The 20,143-nt window shown below is 45.3% G+C and overlaps 2 protein-coding genes across 4 annotated transcripts; one reads left to right on the top strand and one right to left on the bottom strand.

Annotated features, from left to right (window-relative positions):
- The first annotated feature begins 594 nt into the window (after positions 1-594).
- Positions 595-3,642, top strand: crybgx (crystallin beta gamma X). The gene is made up of 6 exons (XM_047580432.1): positions 595-715; positions 1,023-1,071; positions 2,035-2,156; positions 2,700-2,835; positions 3,012-3,151; positions 3,465-3,642. The coding sequence occupies exons 1-6, from the start codon at positions 651-653 to the stop codon at positions 3,595-3,597; spliced, it is 645 nt and encodes a 214-aa protein (XP_047436388.1). The 5' UTR covers positions 595-650; the 3' UTR covers positions 3,598-3,642.
- A 457-nt stretch (positions 3,643-4,099) lies between these two features.
- Positions 4,100-20,030, bottom strand: cars1 (cysteinyl-tRNA synthetase 1). Of its 3 annotated transcripts, none has more exons than XM_047580399.1 (23): positions 19,875-20,030; positions 18,162-18,363; positions 15,256-15,347; positions 15,053-15,141; positions 14,682-14,778; positions 14,009-14,107; positions 13,664-13,813; positions 12,611-12,751; positions 11,857-11,945; positions 11,664-11,785; positions 11,477-11,589; positions 10,352-10,480; positions 10,135-10,264; positions 9,768-9,871; positions 9,584-9,681; positions 8,551-8,740; positions 7,904-7,972; positions 7,726-7,807; positions 6,856-6,936; positions 6,564-6,631; positions 6,408-6,467; positions 6,245-6,328; positions 4,100-5,071 (listed from the first exon to the last, which is right to left on the bottom strand). In XM_047580399.1, the coding sequence occupies exons 1-23, from the start codon at positions 20,028-20,030 to the stop codon at positions 4,943-4,945; spliced, it is 2,574 nt and encodes an 857-aa protein (XP_047436355.1). In that variant the 3' UTR covers positions 4,100-4,942. The 3 variants fall into 3 exon arrangements, with proteins under 3 accessions (XP_047436355.1, XP_047436356.1, XP_047436358.1); XM_047580400.1 differs by having other exon boundaries at positions 18,162-18,389; positions 19,875-19,972; XM_047580402.1 differs by lacking the exon at positions 18,162-18,363 and having other exon boundaries at positions 19,875-20,014.
- Positions 20,031-20,143: the final 113 nt, after the last annotated feature.

Raw genomic sequence — 20,143 nt, 5'->3', positions numbered from 1 at the left:
TCCTGACTCCAGACAAACTGTCCAGTTAATCCAGACTTTCAGCGAAGACGGAGACGTGAGCTCAGACTGGAGCAGAAACGGAGACTGATGCTCGTTTATTTCTACAATGTGTCGAGTTCGTCTGTTAAACCTCACGTTGTTTCCGCTGCAGAGACGCTGAGTTTTACCTTTAAACGGTGGATTCTCCATCTCCCTGTTTGCTCTGAATTAAAATGAATTGTCTGTGTGTTTGTGCTGAGCTGAGGGCGGCGGCCATGTTGGTGCACAAACTAAATTAATTCAAAGACGTGGGGTCTGACCTGCAGTCGGGTTCATGGAGGTGAAACCCTCGTATGTTTTCAGCCCCCCCCCCCTAAAGGTCACAACCTCCGGGCACAAAGCGTGAATGTGTTCAGTGTTTACGCTGCATTGTTGTGCAGAAAACGCTGAATTGTTCGAAGCTGAAAAGTGTTGGCACTGCACTCTGTGAGCACGCGGCCTCACGTCCTCCCCCCCCCGCGTGTTGTGTTTGCGTGTTTGTGTGTTTGCATGTGCGTTTGTATGTTGCGTTTCAGTGGAAAGACGTGTGTTTAGCATATCAATGTTGCAGAAGCACTCTGAGCGTTCTGGCAGCGGCACGTTCGCCTCGGCTCCGTATTTAAGGGCCTTTCATGTGGCCTCGCAGAGCTGACATGAACATCTTTACTAAGGTCCCAGGATTAGCCCAACAAACCAGGTATGTAGCTCCAGAGAGACGCCCGCCCAGGTGGAGGTGGTGGTGGTTGGGGGGGGGGGCAGGGGCTCCGCGGGCCCCCTCCCGCTAAACCAGTTTCCCCCAGAATCACCTGCAGAGTGACGACGGAGAAACACACAAAAACTGTTCATTCTAAGACGACGAGAGTGAAACGCACCAAACAGCATCAGTAGATGAAGCCTGAGGAGATTTATCTCCCACACGCGTCATTTACGCTTCTTTCACATTCATGTGATTCGGTTTGTGTGTTCGGGTTTTAATTCTTCCTTAAAAATGCTTCATTCTGCAGCAAGCTGGGGTCTGTGCTCCAACGTGCCTTCTACGGGTCCAGTGGGAGGGTGAGTCCAACAGCAGCAGAGAAACCAGGGTCACATTTAATAATTATTAGGCCGAGAAACGAGGTGGAGCCGGTTACAAGCTGAACCCTAATTACTACATTTATGTCTTTGTTGAACCTCAACACAAACACAAATGTTAAATAATGAAACTCAACATTTAATAGAAGATAAGATGCTATTAGATGCTTAGAACAATAACAGCAGCCACACAAGAAACAGGATACGGTAAAAAAAAAAATATAAAAAGAGAAGAGTCGATTAATTATTAATTCAGAAGTTCTCAGTTATTGTTCAAATGCTCAAAAACCTTCTGTCTTTTTAGGTGAATCCAGGCAAATTGATTTTCTTTAAAAGTAAAATAATTATAAAAGTAGATTCACTAAACTGTGGATTTAGGAGTTAAATAGTGAAACTGTTTCTACGCACAGAGAAATGAATCAGTAAAATATTAAAGTTTTGTAGATACGACATGATAAAAAATGATTAAGGTGCTTCTAATAATAATAATAATGATAATTGATCCTATATTCAGTGTTACAGCAGCAAAATAAATAAATAATAAATAGAATAAAGTGAGAAATAAAAATCTATAAAAGGTGCAAGAAAGCTTAGTTAACTGGTTGGTTTGGTAAAACAGTAAAGTGGATAAATAAAAACCAGTCGTACAAACCTGAGTGTCACATTATTAGATTATTAGATTATTAAAATGGGTTTGTTCTCATTCGTGTACCTAATAAAGTGGCCAATACGTCTATGTAATCTATAGATAAAGGCCTGTGACAGACTGAACAGGTCAAACCTGGAGGTGGTGATTATAAAATGTTTAGTCCAGCTCCTCACCTTTCTGGTTTCATTTTATTTTATTTTATTTTATTTTATTTTATTTTATTTTATTTTAATTTTATTTTATTTTATTTTATTCTATTTTTTTCGTTTTATTTAATTTTATTCTATTTTTTCCAGGTGACCCTTTTCGAGCAGCGAAACTTCGCTGGCAGGCGTCTGGACCTGAGCTCTGACTGCTCCAGGCTCAGCGACAAGAACTTCCCAGAGAGATGTAACTCTGTGCAGGTGGAGAGCGGAGCGTAAGTTCACTCCTCAGACTTTAACCATGAAGGGAACCACACACAGCAGCGTCCTGGTCCCACATGGTCCCACATGGTCCCACATGGTCCATCTGTCCATCTGTCCATCTGTCCCTGGTGTCCATTCATTAAAACGAGTCCAGACAGAACTGGAGATCTGGTCTCAGTCTGTGTGTGAATCAGCAGCAGCGCCACCATGTGGTCAGTATAATACTGTATCAGCTGCTGCCTCTGATGGATCTCTACCTACCACTGGACCAGAACCAGGGAGGAAGGAAATAAACATTTACATGATCTAAATCCTTTATAAATAGATTATATATATTTATATTTTCAGGAGAATCTTTAATGTTCTTGATGTTTTTAACTGAACCGTTAAAGTCGTTGTTATGTTCGTGTGATTTATTAATTCCTCCAGTGAATCAGAACTAGAACTAGAACTGGAACTAGTACTAGAACTAGAACCTGAACCTGAACCAGACCCGGAACCAGAACCAGTTCAGTTATTTTACCTCTAGATCTGTTTTTCTGACTCTCTTGAAGATGGGTCGGCTACGAACACGATAACTTCCGGGGGCGTCAGTATCTGTGGGACATGTCCGACCGTGGGGAGTATAACTGCTACGACAAGTGGTGCGCTCAGGTGGACCACGTGTCCTCGGTCCGGTCCGTCAAACAGGTGAGACACCGGGACAGGAAGCAAAGAGGATCCCAGCAACTCACTCGTGTTGTTTGGCTTCACGATACCTTGACTAGTTTCAGATAATCTAAACTAATCCAATCTAAAATAAGATAAGCTAAGCTAAAATAAGCTAAAATAAGCTAAGCTAAGCTAAGCTAAACTGTGGTTTCCAGGACAACAACCCGGCCAGAGCTCAGCTGTTTGACAGAGCTGGATTCTCTGGGAAGAAGATGGAGATTCAGGACGACATCCCCAACCTGATGAGCCGCTACAGCCTCAACAGAGTCGCCTCCATCAGGGTCCTCGGAGGAGCGTAAGTCGTCCCCCCCGACACCCCCCACACCCCCCCACACCCCCCCAACATCCTGGTTCCTCAGGGAGGAACAAGCTGGAAAAGGATGAAAGGAAGGAAGGACACAAAGAAAGAAGGAAGGAAAGCAGAAAGAGGGAATGATTAAAGGGAAAGATGAAAAAAGGGGGATTGATTAAAAGGCAAGAAGGAAGGAAGGAAGGAAGGAAGGAAGGAAGGAAGGACTCTGTGGTGCTGATCTCCAGACCTGTTAAGCCCGTGTGTCCCTTGTGTCCCTTGTCCCGTGTCCGTTGTGTCTCCGCTGTCCCGTGTCCAGGTGGGTGGTTTACCAGGAGCCCAACTACAGAGGACCTCACTACATCCTGGAGAAACGCGACTACAACAACTTCTCAGACTGGGGCAGCCAGAACAACACGGTGGGATCCATGCGCCGCGTCCGCTTCAACTAAACCCTCAGCTGGTCACCTGCTTTACTAATAAAAACACAGAAATGACTTCCTGCCTCTTTGTTTCCTCGCAGCTGATCTCATTCATCCCTTCATCTGAAACACACCAACACAATCTAACAAGAACTGAACTCACTGAACACGTCAGGAAGGAAGAAAAAGAAAGGAATGATTAAGGAAGGAAGGAAAGAAGGAAGGAGGAAAGGAGGATGGTAAAGGAAAGAAGGAAGGAAGGAACGGAGGGAGGAAATAAGGATTTGAGGAAGAAAGGAAAGATGGAGGGAAAGAAAGAAAAAGTAAAGAATTTATAAACATGTTTTAATGTCCTTTAAGATATAAAAATATATTTTAATTTTAATTTCTAATTGAAGAAAATAGTTAAAATCTAAAACTATTCAGTGACATTATTCTAGTCAGAGTAATGTGTGCTAATAAATTAAATTCTATTATAATATAAATGAATAATTTGTTGTTTAAAGCTGATAAATCAAACAGACTCCTGATCTCTGCGTCTTCTTAAACGTCTCATTTTATTTGAATTCTTCTGTGAAGCTGATGAAATAACTCAGATTAAAGAACTAATAATAATAATAATAATAAAAACCCGATAGATTCCAACATGTTTTATCACCAGTCTGTCCACGGAGGATTTATTGAGACACTGATCCAACATTTATCTGGTTCCATGAGGTAAAAAATGTTGGTTCAAACATGAAGTCGGCCATGTTTTATTTCTCTGCCGTATCACTCCGCAGCTGAAAATAGTCCCACTCCCCCCCCCCCACCCCCACCTGTAGGAAATATAGAAACATCATCAGATTTATTCTGTGACACGTTGTGAAGCCGAGAGCGGAAAACGAGGAATGGATGAAGTTTAATATCCTGAAGAAAATTAATTATTATTCAAACGGGGGGAGGGAGGAAGGGAAGGAGGGAAGGAGGGATGGAGGGATGGAGGGGGAGGGGGGAGGGGGGAGAGGACTGAGAGGAACATTGTCTTATTTTAAAGTGATTTGAGGGAGACTTCTTTCCGTCCCTTCTGGTCTAGTTACAGAATATGAGCAGGCGACCGATCAGAGACGAGGAGGAGATGAAGCAGCTCACGTCGGTTTCTCTTTTAATTCGTACGTCCCTTTTAATTTAGTAAAAAAAATCATCATTTAACCCTTGAAACCGATCGGCAGTGACGACTCAAACAGAACAGGAAGTCTTTTACAGTTCCCATTTCTCCCCCTTCACTCCCTGGTGAGAGGGTTTAAACTTCTGAAGGATGAACGGGAGGAAAACGACGACCCGGCTTCTGCTGAACGTTTATTCTGCGGGTTTGGAAGGAGTCTGTGGAACGGACTCAGTTTCCGTTCTGGTTCGTCTGAAGAAACTCGTTGTGCAGCTTCTCCTGAGCCTCGAACAGCTTCCGCAGCTTCTTAGCCTGACCTTTACTCAGCTCCTTCCCCTCAGAGTCATGGGTAGGGAAACCCTGGAGAAAGAGCACACACCTCTGTTAGCTGGGAGGCTAGGAGGAGCTACCGTTAGCTGGGAGGAGCTACTGTTAGCTGGGAGGCTAGGAGGAGCTACAGGCTAGGAAAAGCTACTGTTAGCTTGGAGGCTAGGAGGAGCTACTGTTAGCTGGGAGGCTAGAAAGAGCTACTATTAGCTGGGAGGCTAGGAGGAGCTACCGTTAGCTGGGAGGCTAGGAGGAGCTACTGTTAGCTGGGAGGCTAGGAAAAGCTACTTTTAGCTGGGAGGCTAGGATGAGCTATTGTGAGCTGGGAGGCTAGGAGAAGCTACTGTTAGCTGGGAGGCTAGGATAGCTACTGTTAGGTGGGAGGTTAGGACGAGCTACTGTTGGCTGGGAGGCTAGGAGGAGCTACTGTTAGCTGTGAGGCTAGGACAAGCTACTTTTAGCTGGGAGGCTAGGACGAGCTACTGTTAGCTGGGAGGCTAGGATGAGCTACTGTGAGCTGGGAGGCTAGGAGGAGCTACTGTTAGCTGGGAGGCTAGGATGAGCTACTGTGAGCTGGGAGGCTAGGAGGAGCTACTGTTAGCTGGGAGGCTAGGATAAGCTACTGTGAGCTGGGAGGCTAGGAGGAGCTACTGTTAGCTGGGAGGCTAGGATGAGCTACTGTGAGCTGGGAGCTAGGACGAGCTACTGTTAGCTGGGAGGAGCTACTATTAGCTGGGAGGCTAGGAGGAGCTACTGTTAGCTGGGAGGCTAGGAGGAGCTACTATTAGCTGGGAGGCTAGGAGGAGCTACTGTTAGCTGGGAGGCTAGGAGGAGCTACTGTTAGCTGGGAGGCTAGGAGGAGCTACTGTTAGCTGGGAGGCTAGGAGGAGCTACTGTTAGCTGGGAGGCTAGGAAGAGCTACTGTTAGCTGGGAGGCTCGGAGGAGCTACTGTTAGCTGGGAGGCTAGGAGGAGCTACTGTTAGCTGGGAGGCTCGGAGGAGCTACTGTTAGCTGGGAGGCTAGGAGGAGCTACTGTTAGCTGGGAGGCTTGGAGGAGCTACTGTTAGCTGGGAGGCTAGGAGGAGCTACTGTTAGCTGGGAGGCTCGGAGGAGCTACTGTTAGCTGGGAGGCCAGTGAGGTAGGATGAGCTACTATTAGCTAATAATTCATAGTTTTATGACACAGGTGTTAATTTTCTTTTTACCGTTTCATCAAACTTGGAGTATTTGTCTGTTTCGGAGCGAAACATTTCACAGGGAGGGATCTTCATCTTGGCGAGTTTAGCCATCTGGAAGAGAGAAGGAACGTCGGTGAGTTTGTGGAAACAATCGTCACCAAATGAACCGAAGAAGAGTTTGAAAACGAACCTCCTGCTCCTGTTTCTTCCTGGCAGCCTCTTCCTTCTTCTTCTTCTTCTCTTCCTCCATCTGTGAATCAGGAAACAACAGAAACATGAACGACCGTTTAATGACGCTGAAGTAAAAAGAATAAAAAGAAATGTTGAGTTTTAAAGCCTCCCTCACCTTCTTCTTCTCCTCTCTCTCCTTTAGCAGCGTCTCCTTGTCCACCAGCTTCACCACAGTAGGAAGACCTGACACACAACGCAAGGTTCACACCTACTGCCCCACCTAGTGGTCGAATGGTGCTACTACAGGTAACAAACAGTACAGCCATCTAGCAGTGACAGCTAGCTTAGCATTGAGAGGGAGGGAGGGAAGAGGGAAGGAACCTCTGCAGAACATGTGAGCTTCGTGGTGTTTCTATAAACTCTGGGTCCAGGTCCTGGGTTATTTTTACGTCTTTATGTTTTCTTACCTTCATGATCTTCCAGACGGACGCCCAGCTCCGGTAACGTATCGTCTCGGATCAGATCGCAGAGCTGCAGCAGCTCCATCACTGAAGAGACCAAACAACAGATTTAACAGCATCCACAACAAATACATTTTAACATTTTAATGTTTCAACCCTCTGGAGTCGACTTCAGTAGAAAACTTCAGCCTATAGATCAGTTTTTAACTCGTGTTTCTAGACCAAGTAAAACTAGACTGGTTCTAAATAACTGAGGCTTTCGCCTGAATATTGTCGTCATGTTTGTTTCACGGAGGAAAACGCTAACAAGAGAAGGAGCTAGCAAGAGAAGGAGCTAGCAAGAGGAGGGAGCTAGCAGGAGGAGAGAGCTAGCAAGAGGAGAGAGCTAGCAAGAGGGGAGAGCTAGCAAGAGGAGAGAGCTAGCAAGAGGAGAGAGCTAGCAAGAGGAGAGAGCTAGCAAGAGGAGAGAGCTAGCAAGAGGAGAGAGCTAGCAAGAGGAGAGAGCTAGCAGGAGAGCTAGCAAGAGGAGAGAGCTAGCAAGAGGAGAGAGCTAGCAGGAGGAGAGAGCTAGCAAGAGGAGAGAGCTAGCAAGAGGGGAGAGCTAGCAAGAGGAGAGAGCTAGCAAGAGGAGAGAGCTAGCAAGGGGAGAGAGCTAGCAAGAGGAGAGAGCTAGCAGGAGCAGAGAGCTAGCAGGAGGAGAGAGCTAGCAAGGGGAGAGAGCTAGCAAGGGGAGAGAGCTAGCCAGCTACACATGATAGAAAGAAACACAACATGACAGCCCCTTTCCTATTGGTGGAGACATGCATCCATCAGCCAATCAGGTCACTGGACTCTGGACTCCAGAGGGTTCACGTGTTGAGGCGTTTAGATGTTCACCTTTCTGCTCGCGGGCTATTTTCCTGACGCCCTCCCTGAAGTCTGACAGGACGCTGAGGTACGGCATCACTGTGGACTCCAGCTAAAGACACCAGAGGGAAACTGTTAGAACTCAAACACATTTCATTTACCATGAGAAAACAACCAGACGATAGAAACCGACAAGTCGTTCACTTACGTCGATGTTCTGATCTTGTCCTCCCACAGGGAAACCGATGGGATCTGATCCTTCAACTGCACCAAATATCTACAAGACGAGATCATTTAGAGAAAGACGAAAACTCAAGTCCTGCTACAAGATCCTCTACTAACAATAATAAAACATATATAATATACTAATAACAGAGACTTTAATAATCATCTCATAATAAATCGGCCTCCATCACTTCAGGACTAGAGATGAAGGTAGATGATTCTTCTCATTTCTTTCCCTCTGCATTCTTCTTCTTCTCCTCTTCCTCCTCCTTCGCTTCCTCCTTATTTTCTAATCCCCCTCTTCTATCGCCTCCTCCTCATTTTCATCTTCTTTCTCCTCCTTCTTCTTCATCATCCAGTAGATGTGAAGCTCCTCTGCAGTGGTTGATGTTTTGATGTAGACACATGTATCAGGTCTCCATGGTAACGTCTCCTCTCTGACGCCAGTCGTTATCTGATCAGGTCTCCATGGTAACGTCTCCCCCCTGACCCCAGTCGTTATCTGATCAGGTCTCCATGGTAACGTCTCCCCCCTGACGCCAGTCGTTATCTGGTCAGGTCTCCATGGTAACGGCGATGGGGACGCTGGCTCAGTGATAAGCTCGTACATATAATCCGGACCAGACTCACCCTGAGCATGTCCGTCAGGTACCGGGCGATGCTTTCCAGCAGCAGCCGGTTCGGCCTCAGCTTGGAGCTCTTCCTGGCAGCGACGTAGCTGTTGCTCTGGCCGACCAGCGTCCTCATCTCCTCCATGACGGTGCGAGTGTCCACGTTGTCGCACAGAGCCTCGTGCACGGCCGACTTCCTGTCGTAGAAACTACACAACACCGGCTCTCAGGGTTTATACGGATTAATTTAAGATCCAGGTATCATGAGTTTAAAATGACCACATGCTTCATGAGGATGTTCTTTATTTATCAATGTACACCATGACACTGGTTAGGATAGGAAGGAAGGAGGGAAGGAAGGATGGAAGGAAGGAAGGAAGGAAGGAAGGAAGGGAAGGAAGGAAGGAAGGAGGAAGGAGGAGGAGGAGGAGGGAAGGAAGGAAGGAGGGAAGGAAGGAAGGAGGGAGGAGGGAAGGAGGAAGGAAGGAAGGAGGGAAGGAAGGAAGGAAAGGAGGAAGGGAAGGAAGGAAGGAAGGAGGGAAGGAAAGGAGGAAGGGAAGGAAGGAAGGGAAAGGGAAGGAGGGAAGGAAGGAAAGGAGGAAGGGAAGGAAGGGAAGGAAGGAAGGGAGAGAGGAAGGAAGGAGGGAGGAAGGGAAGGAAGGAGGGAGGGAAAGAGGGAGGGGAGGAAGGAGGGAAGGAAGGAAGGAGGGAGGGAGGGAAGGAAGGAAGGAGGGAAGGGAGGGAGGGAAGGAGGGAGGGAAGGAAGGAGGGAGGGAAGGAGGAAGGAAGGAAGGAAGGAGGAAGGAAAGGAAGGAAGGAAGGAAGGAAGGAGGGAAGGAAGGAAGGAAGGAAGGGAGGAAGGAAGGAGGGAAGGAAGGAAGGAAGGAAGGAGAAGGAAGGAAGGAGGGAGGAAGGAAGGAATGAAGGAAGGAAGGAAGGAAGGAAGGAAGGAAGGAAGGAGGGAGGGAAGGAAGGAAGAAGGAGGGAAGGAAGGAAGGAATGAAGGAGGGAAGGAAGGAAGGAGGGAAGGAGGGAAGGTCTTTGCCTCTCACCTGTTGTTCAGCTCCATCTCGGCCGTCTCCCACTTCTCAAAGCGACCGGTTATGTCAGTGGGAGCTCGAAGAACGTCCTTCACATTCAGGAAAAACTCCTGAAGAGAAAATAAGATAAAATAAAATAAAATACATAAAAATAAAAGCTCTAAATGAATAAATAAACACCTTTACTCTGACTCACACTCATGAACCTCTCGTACTGGACGGCCGACTCCATGGTGTTAGACGAGTAGTCCAGAGTGTCCTTCCAGGAATGCATGAGGAACGCCAGGCGGAGCTGACGAGCTGGACAACACAGGGATCAGCCACAACATTAGGACCAGGGAGGACAGAGGACGAGGACGAGAAGACACAGGAGGAGGAGAGAGGAGATGGAAGAGGAGGAAGAAGAGGAGGAAGAGAACTAAGAGGACAAAGAGGAGGATGATGAGGAAGTTCTGGTTTATTAGAGACAGAAGCTGCTACAGTATTCTACATAATAATAATAATGTATACTGTATTACGTTATTATTCTGAATATTAATGAGTAGATGAATGAGGGGAGTGACCTGTGTTCTTTGCCAAAGCGTCCTTAATGGTGATGAAGTTCTTCAGAGACTTGGACATCTTGCAGCCGGCGATGGTCAGATGTCCCGTGTGGAGGAAGTAACGGACCCAGTAGTCGTTCTCAAAGAAAGCCTGAGGGGGGGGGGGGAGGGGGGACGGTCAGGATACGTGGTTTATTTCTCCTGCTCTACTGGGAATGGTTTCTAATAAAGACGTCACCTCGGACTGGGCCAGTTCGTTGTCGTGGTGAGGGAATCGCAGGTCGAAGCCTCCACCGTGGATGTCCATGGACTCCCCCAGGATGGAGCCGGCCATGGCCGAGCATTCGATGTGCCACCCCGGCCGCCCCTGTCACAGCATCCGCAAACACAATCATACATACAACGATACAACTTGTTCCCTTCCGATACTAATAGTGGAGTATCGGCCGATATCGATCCGATATCAGCACAAATCAGACACACTTTTATTCTGTCGTATTGAATGTTAGAATAAGTGACTGAATAGTTATAATAGGACATTGTTATATATTCAATACGTGGGTCCTTGAAACTGCTTCTCAGTAGTGGGGACGTTTTCAGGATGTGATATAATAGTGACCACTAGTTAGCGCCAAACGCTCCGTCCATATGGAGTCCATATTTATATACGGTCTATGGAGACGTGTTTAGTCCATATTTATATACAGTCTATGGAGACGTGTTTAGTCCATATTTATATACGGTCTATGTAGAGACGTGTTTAGTCCATATTTATATACGGTCTATGGAGGAGACGTGTTTAGTCCATATTTATATACGGTCTATGGAGACGTGTTTAGTCCATATTTATATACGGTCTATGGAGGAGACGTGTTTAGTCCATATTTATATACGGTCTATGGAGGAGACGTGTTTAGTCCATATTTATATACGGTCTATGGAGGAGACGTGTTTAGTCCATATTTATACATTAGTCTACGATCATTAGACGTAGGACTCCCTAACTTAAACTTCATTTATAGTCGTCATTTCCCAGTAAAAAGTTGTGCGGTGTCTCTGGAATCACTGGGTTTCTGATCGTGTTCCTTTTTACTCTGTATATTTCTATGTATACTCACTTTTACACATTGTACCTCATTATATTTTATTTTTTTTCATGTCTCTGAGTAATGATGCTACTAGATGCCAAATTTCCCACAGTGTCAATAAAATGCAAATCTATCAAAACTTCTTCTTAAATTAAATTCATTGACGTGACTTTAGACCTCGATCCAGCTTTAGGACATTAATCATCTCTGTCCACGTCTTTCTTGCTCCTGAATGGATTTATCTCTAGAGCACGATGTGTTTCTGTGTTTGTCACCTTCCCCCACGGAGAATCCCACGACGGCTCTCCGGGCTTCGACGCTTTCCACAAAGCGAAGTCGTTCTGGGACTTTTTCTCACTTAATCTGTCTGCGGAGATGCTCAGGTCACCTGACGACACGCAGGAAAAAGTTCAGCCACGTTCTCATTCACCATGAAATGTTTAACCGGAGTCACGTCTCTACCTTCTCCCTCCTGTAAAGCCTTCTGGTCTCCCACGGCCTCGGGGACCAGCTTGGCGTACGAGTGCTGTGGACAGGAATCGAACTTGGAGGTGTCGAAGTACACGGAGCCGTTGGACTCGTACCTGAAAGCACCAGATAATCATCAACATGAAGCCGAGACGATGGTTCTGAGACCGAGGGTTTTCATCCTCACCCGTAACCGTTGGAGACGATCTTCCTCACAAACTCCACGATCTCGGGGACGTATTCGCTGACTCGCGTGAGGACGTCCGGGGGGAGGACCTGAGGTAAAACACACGTCACTTCAAACAACAGAATAAACTGACTCCATCACAACAGACTCGACCAATCAGGAGCAGTTTTACATCAGAGGTAAACGCTTAATTATCTCGTCTAATGATGAACTCAAGATCTGCTGGTTGGACGAGGAGGAGGAGGAGGAGAAGGAGGAGGAGGAGGAGAAGGAGGAGGAGGAGGAGGAGGAGACGCTGCTCCTTCTTCTCTTCCTTCTTATTTTTCTCCTCATTTTCCTTCTTCTTTTTACATCTCCTCCTCTTTCTTATTCCCTTCTTCCTCCTTCTTCTTTGCCTCTCTCTTCTCTTCCTCCTTTTCCTTCTCATTCTTTTCCTCCTTTCTTTTTTTTTTATTCCTCATTCTTATTCTCCTCCTCCTCCTTTTATTCTCCTCCTCCTCCTCTTCTGATCATTTTATTTAGTTTCCATGGAGACTAAAGTCAACCTGTAACGTCTTTACTATTTAAACCCCATCTCCTCCTCCTCCCCCTCCTCCTCCATCTCCTCCACCTCTCCTCCTCCTCCTCCTCTCCTCCTCTCTTCCTCCACTCCTCCTCCACCCCCACCCTCCCCCCTCCTCCCCCCCCCCCTCCTCCCCTCCTCCTCATCACCAGGTAAACCCGTGACTGCCGGACTCGGGAGGAGCAGACTCACGTTGAGGGCGTCCATGTCTTTGTGATACTCTGCCTCCCAGTACTTGGGGAGGATGGAGAAGATTGAATTCTCCGTGACTTGACTTCCAAACTGTGAGTCCAACCACTCGGCCAGTAAATCCTTGGACTTTTCCAGCAACACCTGGACGGACGAGAGACACCGAACATGTTCATTCAGGAAACGACTCAACAACAACCTGGACTGAACACACGTAATGTGTGTTTGGTGAAGTGTTCGTTCATTGAGGAGATTCTTCAGTGGCTTCAGTTTAGTTTTTATTATTCTGAACATTTTAACTGTATTTTTGACATTTGTGCAAATAGAGAAATTTACTATTTTAGTTATTTGTAAAATATAAAACTAAAAAGACATATTTATATCCCTCCTGTGTTCCTAATGCCACCTTCCTCCCTCCCTTCCCTTCCTTCATTCTTTCCTTTCTTCCACCTTTCCTTCTCTCCTTTCCTTCCTTTCTTCATTCCTAGATTACAATTTAATGACATTTAATCGTGATTAATCAAACTTAATCCACAGCAGATCCACAGATTAATCAGATTAAATCATGTCATTCTTTCACACCAACATATGATGATATAAAAATGTAATAGACATTATAATGATGAGTTAGTAATAATAATAGTAAAATAATGATAATAATAATAAATATCATATATGTACTGTTAAATAAAATAATGATGATGATGATATAATAATAATAATAATATGATGATGATATAATAATAATAATAATAATATAATAATAATAATAATGTTAATAATAATAATAATAATAATAATAATAATAACAATAACAATAATAAAATAATAATAATAATAATAATAATGTTAATAATAATAATAATGATAATAATAACAATAATAACAATAATAATAACAATAATAATAATGTTAATAATAATAATAATAATAATAATAATAATAATAATAATAATAATAATAATATAATAACAATAATAATAATATTATAATAATAATAATAATGATAATAATAATAATAATAATAATACTACAGGGCTGTGTTTGAGTCCTGACCTGGGCCAGATGCTGAGTCTCCGTGTCGGATGCTTTGTTCTCCATCGCCGCCTGCAGAGGAGTCAGAGCTGACGTGACGGCGACGTCCAACTTCTCCAACATCTGCTTCTTGTCTGGATCAGTGGTCGAAGCCAAATGAGTCTGAAAAGGCTGAAACAGAAAACGATAAGAGTCCAGAGGCGTCAGAGAATAAACTTCACAGGGAACAAACATGAGAAGAAATGTCGTCTTTCTCCTTCTTCTCATCTAATTTCTCCTCCTCCTGTGTCTCTCCGTCGTCATCCTGATTCTAACCAATCAGAACGTTCTGTTAGTGGTCATAATGTTATGGCAGGTCTGTCTCACCCCTCTGGCGCTGAGGACGTCCTGCAGGACCTGAGCAGCTTGAGGCTTCTTCTCCTTGTACTGATCCAGGAGGTAATTCTGACGAGCTCGTTTAATGATCTGGAAGAAAATCAAATATAAATTCATTTTATTTAATAGATTTAATAGATTTAATGTGTTTTCTTTCTCTTTCTTAGAGATGATGTGCTCTTATTTATTTATTTGAAGAAAGAAACATTTGAAATAATGAATAGTTTTGCAGTTTTTGTAGTCAGAACTCACAGTGTGTACGTACATGATGTAACAAACATGTAGCAAACATCATTTTTAATAATATAATTAATGAATAGACTTTATTTGCTCTTGGATAATTTTTTGCTATAAATTGTTTTAATAAAAAATAGACTTTTTTGGTATATTTATAAATGTATTAATGTTTTAACAAATTTTTACACCAAAAACATTAAATGTTAAATTAAAAATTGAAATTAAACATTTAAAATGTTTTTCAGATCAAAGACACGTTCGCACTCATTGATATTTCATCATTTTTCAGCTAAAATCATTTTTAATAATATAATTAATTCACTTTATTTGCTCTGGGACAAATAATTCAGAAGCATTTTAAAATCAAATGGAATCAGTGTTTGGTTTGAGACGTTTTTCTGTATTAAAGGTGTAAATCGTAACTAACCTTGTCGTCGATGTCTGTGATGTTCATGCAGTAGAGGACGTCGTACTTGAAGTAGTCTCTCAGAATCCGTCTCAGGATGTCGAAGGATATGTAGGACCTGGACACAAAGAGCCCCCCCACAGTGAAGGGTCATTACATCCGACCTGGACCTGGACCTGGACCTGGACCTGGTCCTGGACCTGGTCCTGGACCTGGTCCTGGACCTGGACCTGGGCCTGGGCCTGGGCCTGGGCCTGGGCCTGGGCCTGGACCTGGACCTGGCCCTGGACCTGGACCTGGACCTGGACCTGGACCTGGACCTGGGCCTGGCCCTGGCCCTGGTCCAGGTCCTGGTCCAGGTCCTGGTCTGTGTTCGGCCTTACAGGTCTTACCTGGCGTGTCCCATGTGGGAGGCGTCGTAGACCGTGGGGCCGCAGCAGTACCAAGTCACCACGTTTCCTTTCTGGGGAACAAACAGCTCCTGAAACACAAACAGGAAACAGGAAGTTCAACGACGACTCAACGACCTGAAGAACAGACGACGGTTAAAAGGTTCTGGACCCGGAGCCGAGAACCAACCCTGTGTGTGTGGTACCTTTGTTCTGGTCAGGCTGTTGTAGAGTCTGAGTTGAGGGACATTTGTTCCTGGGGGGGGCGACCACGGAGGCTGGACCCGCTTTCCTTTCACTGGGTGAAACAAACAGAAGAAGAAGAAGAAACAAACTGATCCGTTAGTTTCACACTTTAAGAAGAACTTTAAATAAATAAATACATCGGCCCCAAGAATGATCAGCTCTGTGTTCCAGTCACATCATAGAGACGCAACGTCCCCGAGGAGGAGGAGGAGGAGGAGGTGCAGGAGCAGGAGGAGGAGGAGGAGGAGGAGCAGGAGGAGCAGGAGGAGGAGGAGGAGCAGGAGGAGGAGGAGCAGGAGGAGCAGGAGGAGGAGGAGGAGCAGGAGGAGGAGGAGCAGGAGGAGCAGGAGGAGGAGGAGGAGAAGGAAGAGGAGGAGGAGGAGCAGGAGGAGGAAGAGGAGGAGGAGAAGGAAGAGGAGGAGCAGGAGGAGCAGGAGGAGGAGGAGGAGAAGGAAGAGGAGGAGCAGGAGGAGCAGGAGGAGGAGGAGGAGAAGGAGAGGAGGAGGAGGAGCAGGTGCAGGAGGAGGAGGAGCAGGAGGAGGAGGAGAAGGAAGAGGAGGAGGAGGAGGAGGAGGAGCAGGAGCAGGAGGAGGAGGAGGAGGAGGTAGCAGGAGGAGCAGGAGGAGGAGGAGGAGGGCAGGAGGAGGAGGAGAGGAGGAGGAGGAGGAGGAGAGGAGGAGGAGGAGAGGAGGAGAGGAGGAGGAGGAGGAGAGGAGAGGAGGAGAGGAGAGGAAGGAGAGGAGGAGGAGAAGGAAGAGGAGGAGAGGAGGACAGAGGGGAGGAGGAGGAGGAAGGGAGGAGAGGAGGAGGGGAGGAGGAGGAGAGAAAGGAGAGGAGGAGGAGAGGCAGGAGGAGGAGGAGCAGGAGGAGGAGAGAGGAAGAGGAGGAGAGGAGGAGCGGGAGGAGGAGAAGGAAGAGGAGGAGGAGGGAGGAGGAGAGGAAGAGGAGGAGAGGAGCAGGTGCGAGAGGAGGAGCAGGAGAGGAGGAGAAGGAGAGAGGAGGAGAGGAGGAGGAGAGGAGAGGAGGAGGAGGGAGAAGAGGAGGAGGAGGAGGAGGAGGATGAGGATCAGGAGGAGGAGGAGAAGGAAGAGGAGGAGGAGGAGGAGGAGGATGAGGATCAGGAGGAGGAGGAGAAGGAAGAGGAGGAGGAGGAGCAGGTGGAGGAGGAGGAGGAGAAGGAAGAGGAGGAGCAGGAGGAGCAGGAGGAGGAGGAGGAGGAGGAGGAGGAGGAGGAGGAGGAGGAGGAGCAGGAGGAGATATTTGGTCAGAATAAAATAAAAGCCTCGTTCATGGACGTTTGAGAGAAAGAACAGCGACGCATTTATGACACGAGAACAAGATCAGATACATTCCTTCCTTCTTTCCTTGCTTCCTTCCCTTCCTCTGTCCTTCCTTCCTTCCTTCCACTCATGATTCGTGTAATATTATTACTCCTCGAGGTTTAAATACTCTCATCGTCTCACAGCTCTGTCTACAAACCTGAGTGTAATATCTGTAACATCTCTTATATCTGTCAGATCAGTTTTTAAATCAATACTTTTTGTTGCCTTTTCTTACTTTAAGTTTGTCGTACAACACTTTTTGTTACAATCCTGTTACTTGTTGTTGCGTTTCATTACTTAAGCGCTGTGTCATATTCTGCAGTAGTTTTCTGTTGTGCAATTCAACACTTTCACTCTGTCATGTAAAACCTGGAGTCACAATCCAATTACTTCCTTTTGTATATAAGCCATAATTGTATACTGTTTATTCTCTTCTTCTTATTTATCTTTTACTCAGATCATCACGTCTGAGCCACTTCATCCTTCACATGTTTGAGTTTCTTTGCAGCAACGAGATCAACAAACAGCGAATGTTTGTTTATTCTGTTTAAACAGCGATAAAGTCCCAGAGCAGCTGCTCACACTCAGTCAGAGCGTTTACATGCACAGTTTAATTCTACTTCCTGACTACGTCCTGGTCCCAGTTTACATGGGACAAAATAACTGTTCTCCTCCTCCACACTAGGGGGCGATACGTGTCTTTTCAGTGGGTTAATACCACGTTACTGACGTGATATAATAAACCGGCAGAACCAGCATTTAAACAACAACCACAGGGACAATAGAACATTTTTAATCTCGTACGTAACGTTCGCGTTACTTGTGCTGCAGGTAGGTGGCGCTGTCCCTCAGACGGTTCTTCTACCAGCTCTGTTTACTTTCTTTTCTTATGTGATGGCTTTTTGTTGCAGGCGCAGTGATTGTGGAGCATAAACACACACATTACTGCGATTAAGGCGTTGACATGATGGAGAAAATCAAATTCCAGTCGTATTATCTGAGCGTCTCAATCGGTTCATGAGAACTTTAATCAGAGCAACGTGTTTACATGAACTTAAGTTCTCCTGTTAGAGTCGATTAAGGCAATAATTAGTTTTTTTACATGTGCATGTAAATGCACTGACTCCGTCATTCATTCATTCCTTCACTCCTTCACTCTCTCTCCTTCCTTCCTTCCTTCTGTTTACAGCTGCTATTAGCATCGTGGTCAATGACCTCTATCCCGTCTCCAGTGTCCCTGTTCTCTGTCCAGTCTGTCATGTCTCCAGTGTCTCTCCTGTCTCCAGTGTCTGTCCTGTCTCTCCTGTCTCCAGTGTCTCACCAGTGTCTGTCCTGTCTCCAGTGTCTGTCATGTCTCTCCTGTCTCTCCTGTCCTTCCTGTCTACAGTGTCTGTCCTGTCTCCAGTGTCTCTCCTGTCTCCAGTGTCTCTGTTCTCTGTCCAGTCTGTCATGTCTCACGTGTCTCTCCTGTCTCTCCTGTCCTTCCTGTCTCCAGTGTCTGTCCTGTCTCCAGTGTCTCTAGTCTGTCCATCTGTTCTACTCACTGCTGCTGTCTGGGTGGACGTCCAGCTGCAGGGCTGCTATGTGTCTGTACCAGCGCAGAGCGTGGACATGTCTGGGGCCGGGGGCCGAGCTGAGGAGGGTAAAGGCCCTCAGGTCGGCCTGGGAGGGGCCGAACCCGGCCAGGTAGCTGCGTGGGGCTAGGTAGTCGTTGAGGGCCGCGGCCAACGAGGCCTCGTCTTTAATCTGCAGCAAGAAGCCAAACTCAGAGGCTGCAGAGAAGAGAGAATTACCCACTCAGAGGCAGCGGGACCAGCACCAAGGCTACAAATCACACCACAAATGTCCCGTGTGAACAGGACTAAGGATCCACCTGAGCCGACGCTACACGCTAGCAGCTAGAAGCAGCGTCCTAACAACCACAGGGTGGCGCTGATGCGTTATTTACACTGATGTAACACCTTCCCTCCTTCATATTCAGGGTTCTGAGCACAAATAAAAGTTTCCTGCGGATGCACAGGAGGAGGAGACGACGGCCACCGAGAGTAAAAGTGTAAAAGTGAAACAGAAAGAAAAAACAAAGAGCGAAAGCAGCAGGAAGAACAGGACGTACAAACCAAAAGGAGAAGAATGTTTCTCCTCAGACGATTCAATAAAAACAGGTCGAACATGTTTTAAGGTATGATCCCCGAGGCCACGACGTTCACGGTGTTTGTTCATGTAATAAAAATATTAAATTCCTCAGACTGGGAGTTACGTCATATGCTACTAAAAAAGAAAGTTTCCACCCACAAATATTAGAAACTGTGCACGATAGGGAGCATTTTAAAATCTGTTTAATAATGAATATAATAATGAATTTAATATGATCATATAATCATAACGATAAATCTGCACTTTACTTTATTATTTATCAATAAATAATAATAATATATTTTCAGTTAAACCTGCCCTGATGTGCAGATCGTCTTTATAACCCGAGTTAATGATTAATAGTCGTTTTATTAACATCAGAGTAAAATATTATTTGATTTATTTTCTTTCTCTTCTATTTTTATTGTATAATAAAACAGTAAACCTAGTTTCATTTTATTTTCATAATCTATAAGAGGAGGCCGCATCAAACTACGTTAGTTTCCTAATAAAATGCAGGTGGATTATTACGCATATTATCTAACACATATATATGAATATATGAGCATATATGAGCAATATAACAGGTAAAAGTTAAATCTGTCCTGATGTTCAGACGCTTCTCATTACCTGAAATTATTAAAAATAAAAAATAAAGTGATTTTACTAATACATTATTTTGTCATTATTTTATTTTATTTCTATTCCCGATGTATAATTAAAATACTAATAATAAACTGTTGCATTTTATTTACGCAATTTGACTGAACCAAATTCTACAAAGTATTCTAACACTTTAAATGTTAGTTTCCTCAAAAAACGAAAGTGGATTGAATTCAGGCGCTAAAGTGAAGACTGTGCTTTTAGCTCAAGAAAACTGACGACACTATTTGTCGACCTGTGTGTCCGTATTGTTGAATTACGCTTCATTAACAATCATCTTAAATCGGTGATTTTTTACATGGGGGTTTGTTTGTCACTCACTGGCAGGCATTCCTTTGGCTACGCGGCTACTAGCATGCTAACGAAGCTAGCGTTAGTGTACATGCCTAAACACGTTAAACACAGCTGACAATGGTTTTTATTTTTCATAACGATAAAAAAGCAAATATGATTTCTTTTACCTGGCTCTCCTGAGCTCGACATTGCAGCAGAGTCGGATGCTGATGCAACAATAACGTGACCGGAAGAAGAAGCCGAGCACAAAATGCTAGCGGCCCGGAACTAAAGCGTCCAGGCCTCGGGGCGAGGTGGGGGGACACTAATAAAGGACGGACCATCAACACGGAAGTTTGTTAAGTCTTAAAGAGCTGCAGCTAGAGTTCAGGGTTTAAAAAACTAAATAACAGTTGGTGGAATCTGGAGGCAGTGGCTAAATGAAGAGTTTATTTTC

Source organism: Mugil cephalus, chromosome 3 (genome assembly GCF_022458985.1).
Source record: "Mugil cephalus isolate CIBA_MC_2020 chromosome 3, CIBA_Mcephalus_1.1, whole genome shotgun sequence".
NCBI lineage: Eukaryota > Metazoa > Chordata > Actinopteri > Mugiliformes > Mugilidae > Mugil > Mugil cephalus.
This window is presented reverse-complemented; position numbering and strand designations above follow the sequence as displayed.

Coding starts and splice junctions, on each gene's coding strand:
- crybgx (XM_047580432.1), top strand. CDS start 651: ATGTGGCCTCGCAGAGCTGACATGAACATCTTTACTAAGGTCCCAGGA. Junction 1,072..2,034: donor TCTACGGGTCCAGTGGGAGG/GTGAGTCCAACA, acceptor TATTTTTTCCAG/GTGACCCTTTTCGAGCAGCG. Junction 3,152..3,464: donor ATCAGGGTCCTCGGAGGAGC/GTAAGTCGTCCC, acceptor TCCCGTGTCCAG/GTGGGTGGTTTACCAGGAGC.
- cars1 (XM_047580399.1), bottom strand. CDS start 20,030: ATGGTCCGTCCTTTATTAGTGTCCCCCCACCTCGCCCCGAGGCCTGGA. Junction 11,590..11,663: donor GGCTTTACAGGAGGGAGAAG/GTAGAGACGTGA, acceptor GCGTGTCGTCAG/GTGACCTGAGCATCTCCGCA. Junction 9,682..9,767: donor AGTACGAGAGGTTCATGAGT/GTGAGTCAGAGT, acceptor TTTTCTCTTCAG/GAGTTTTTCCTGAATGTGAA.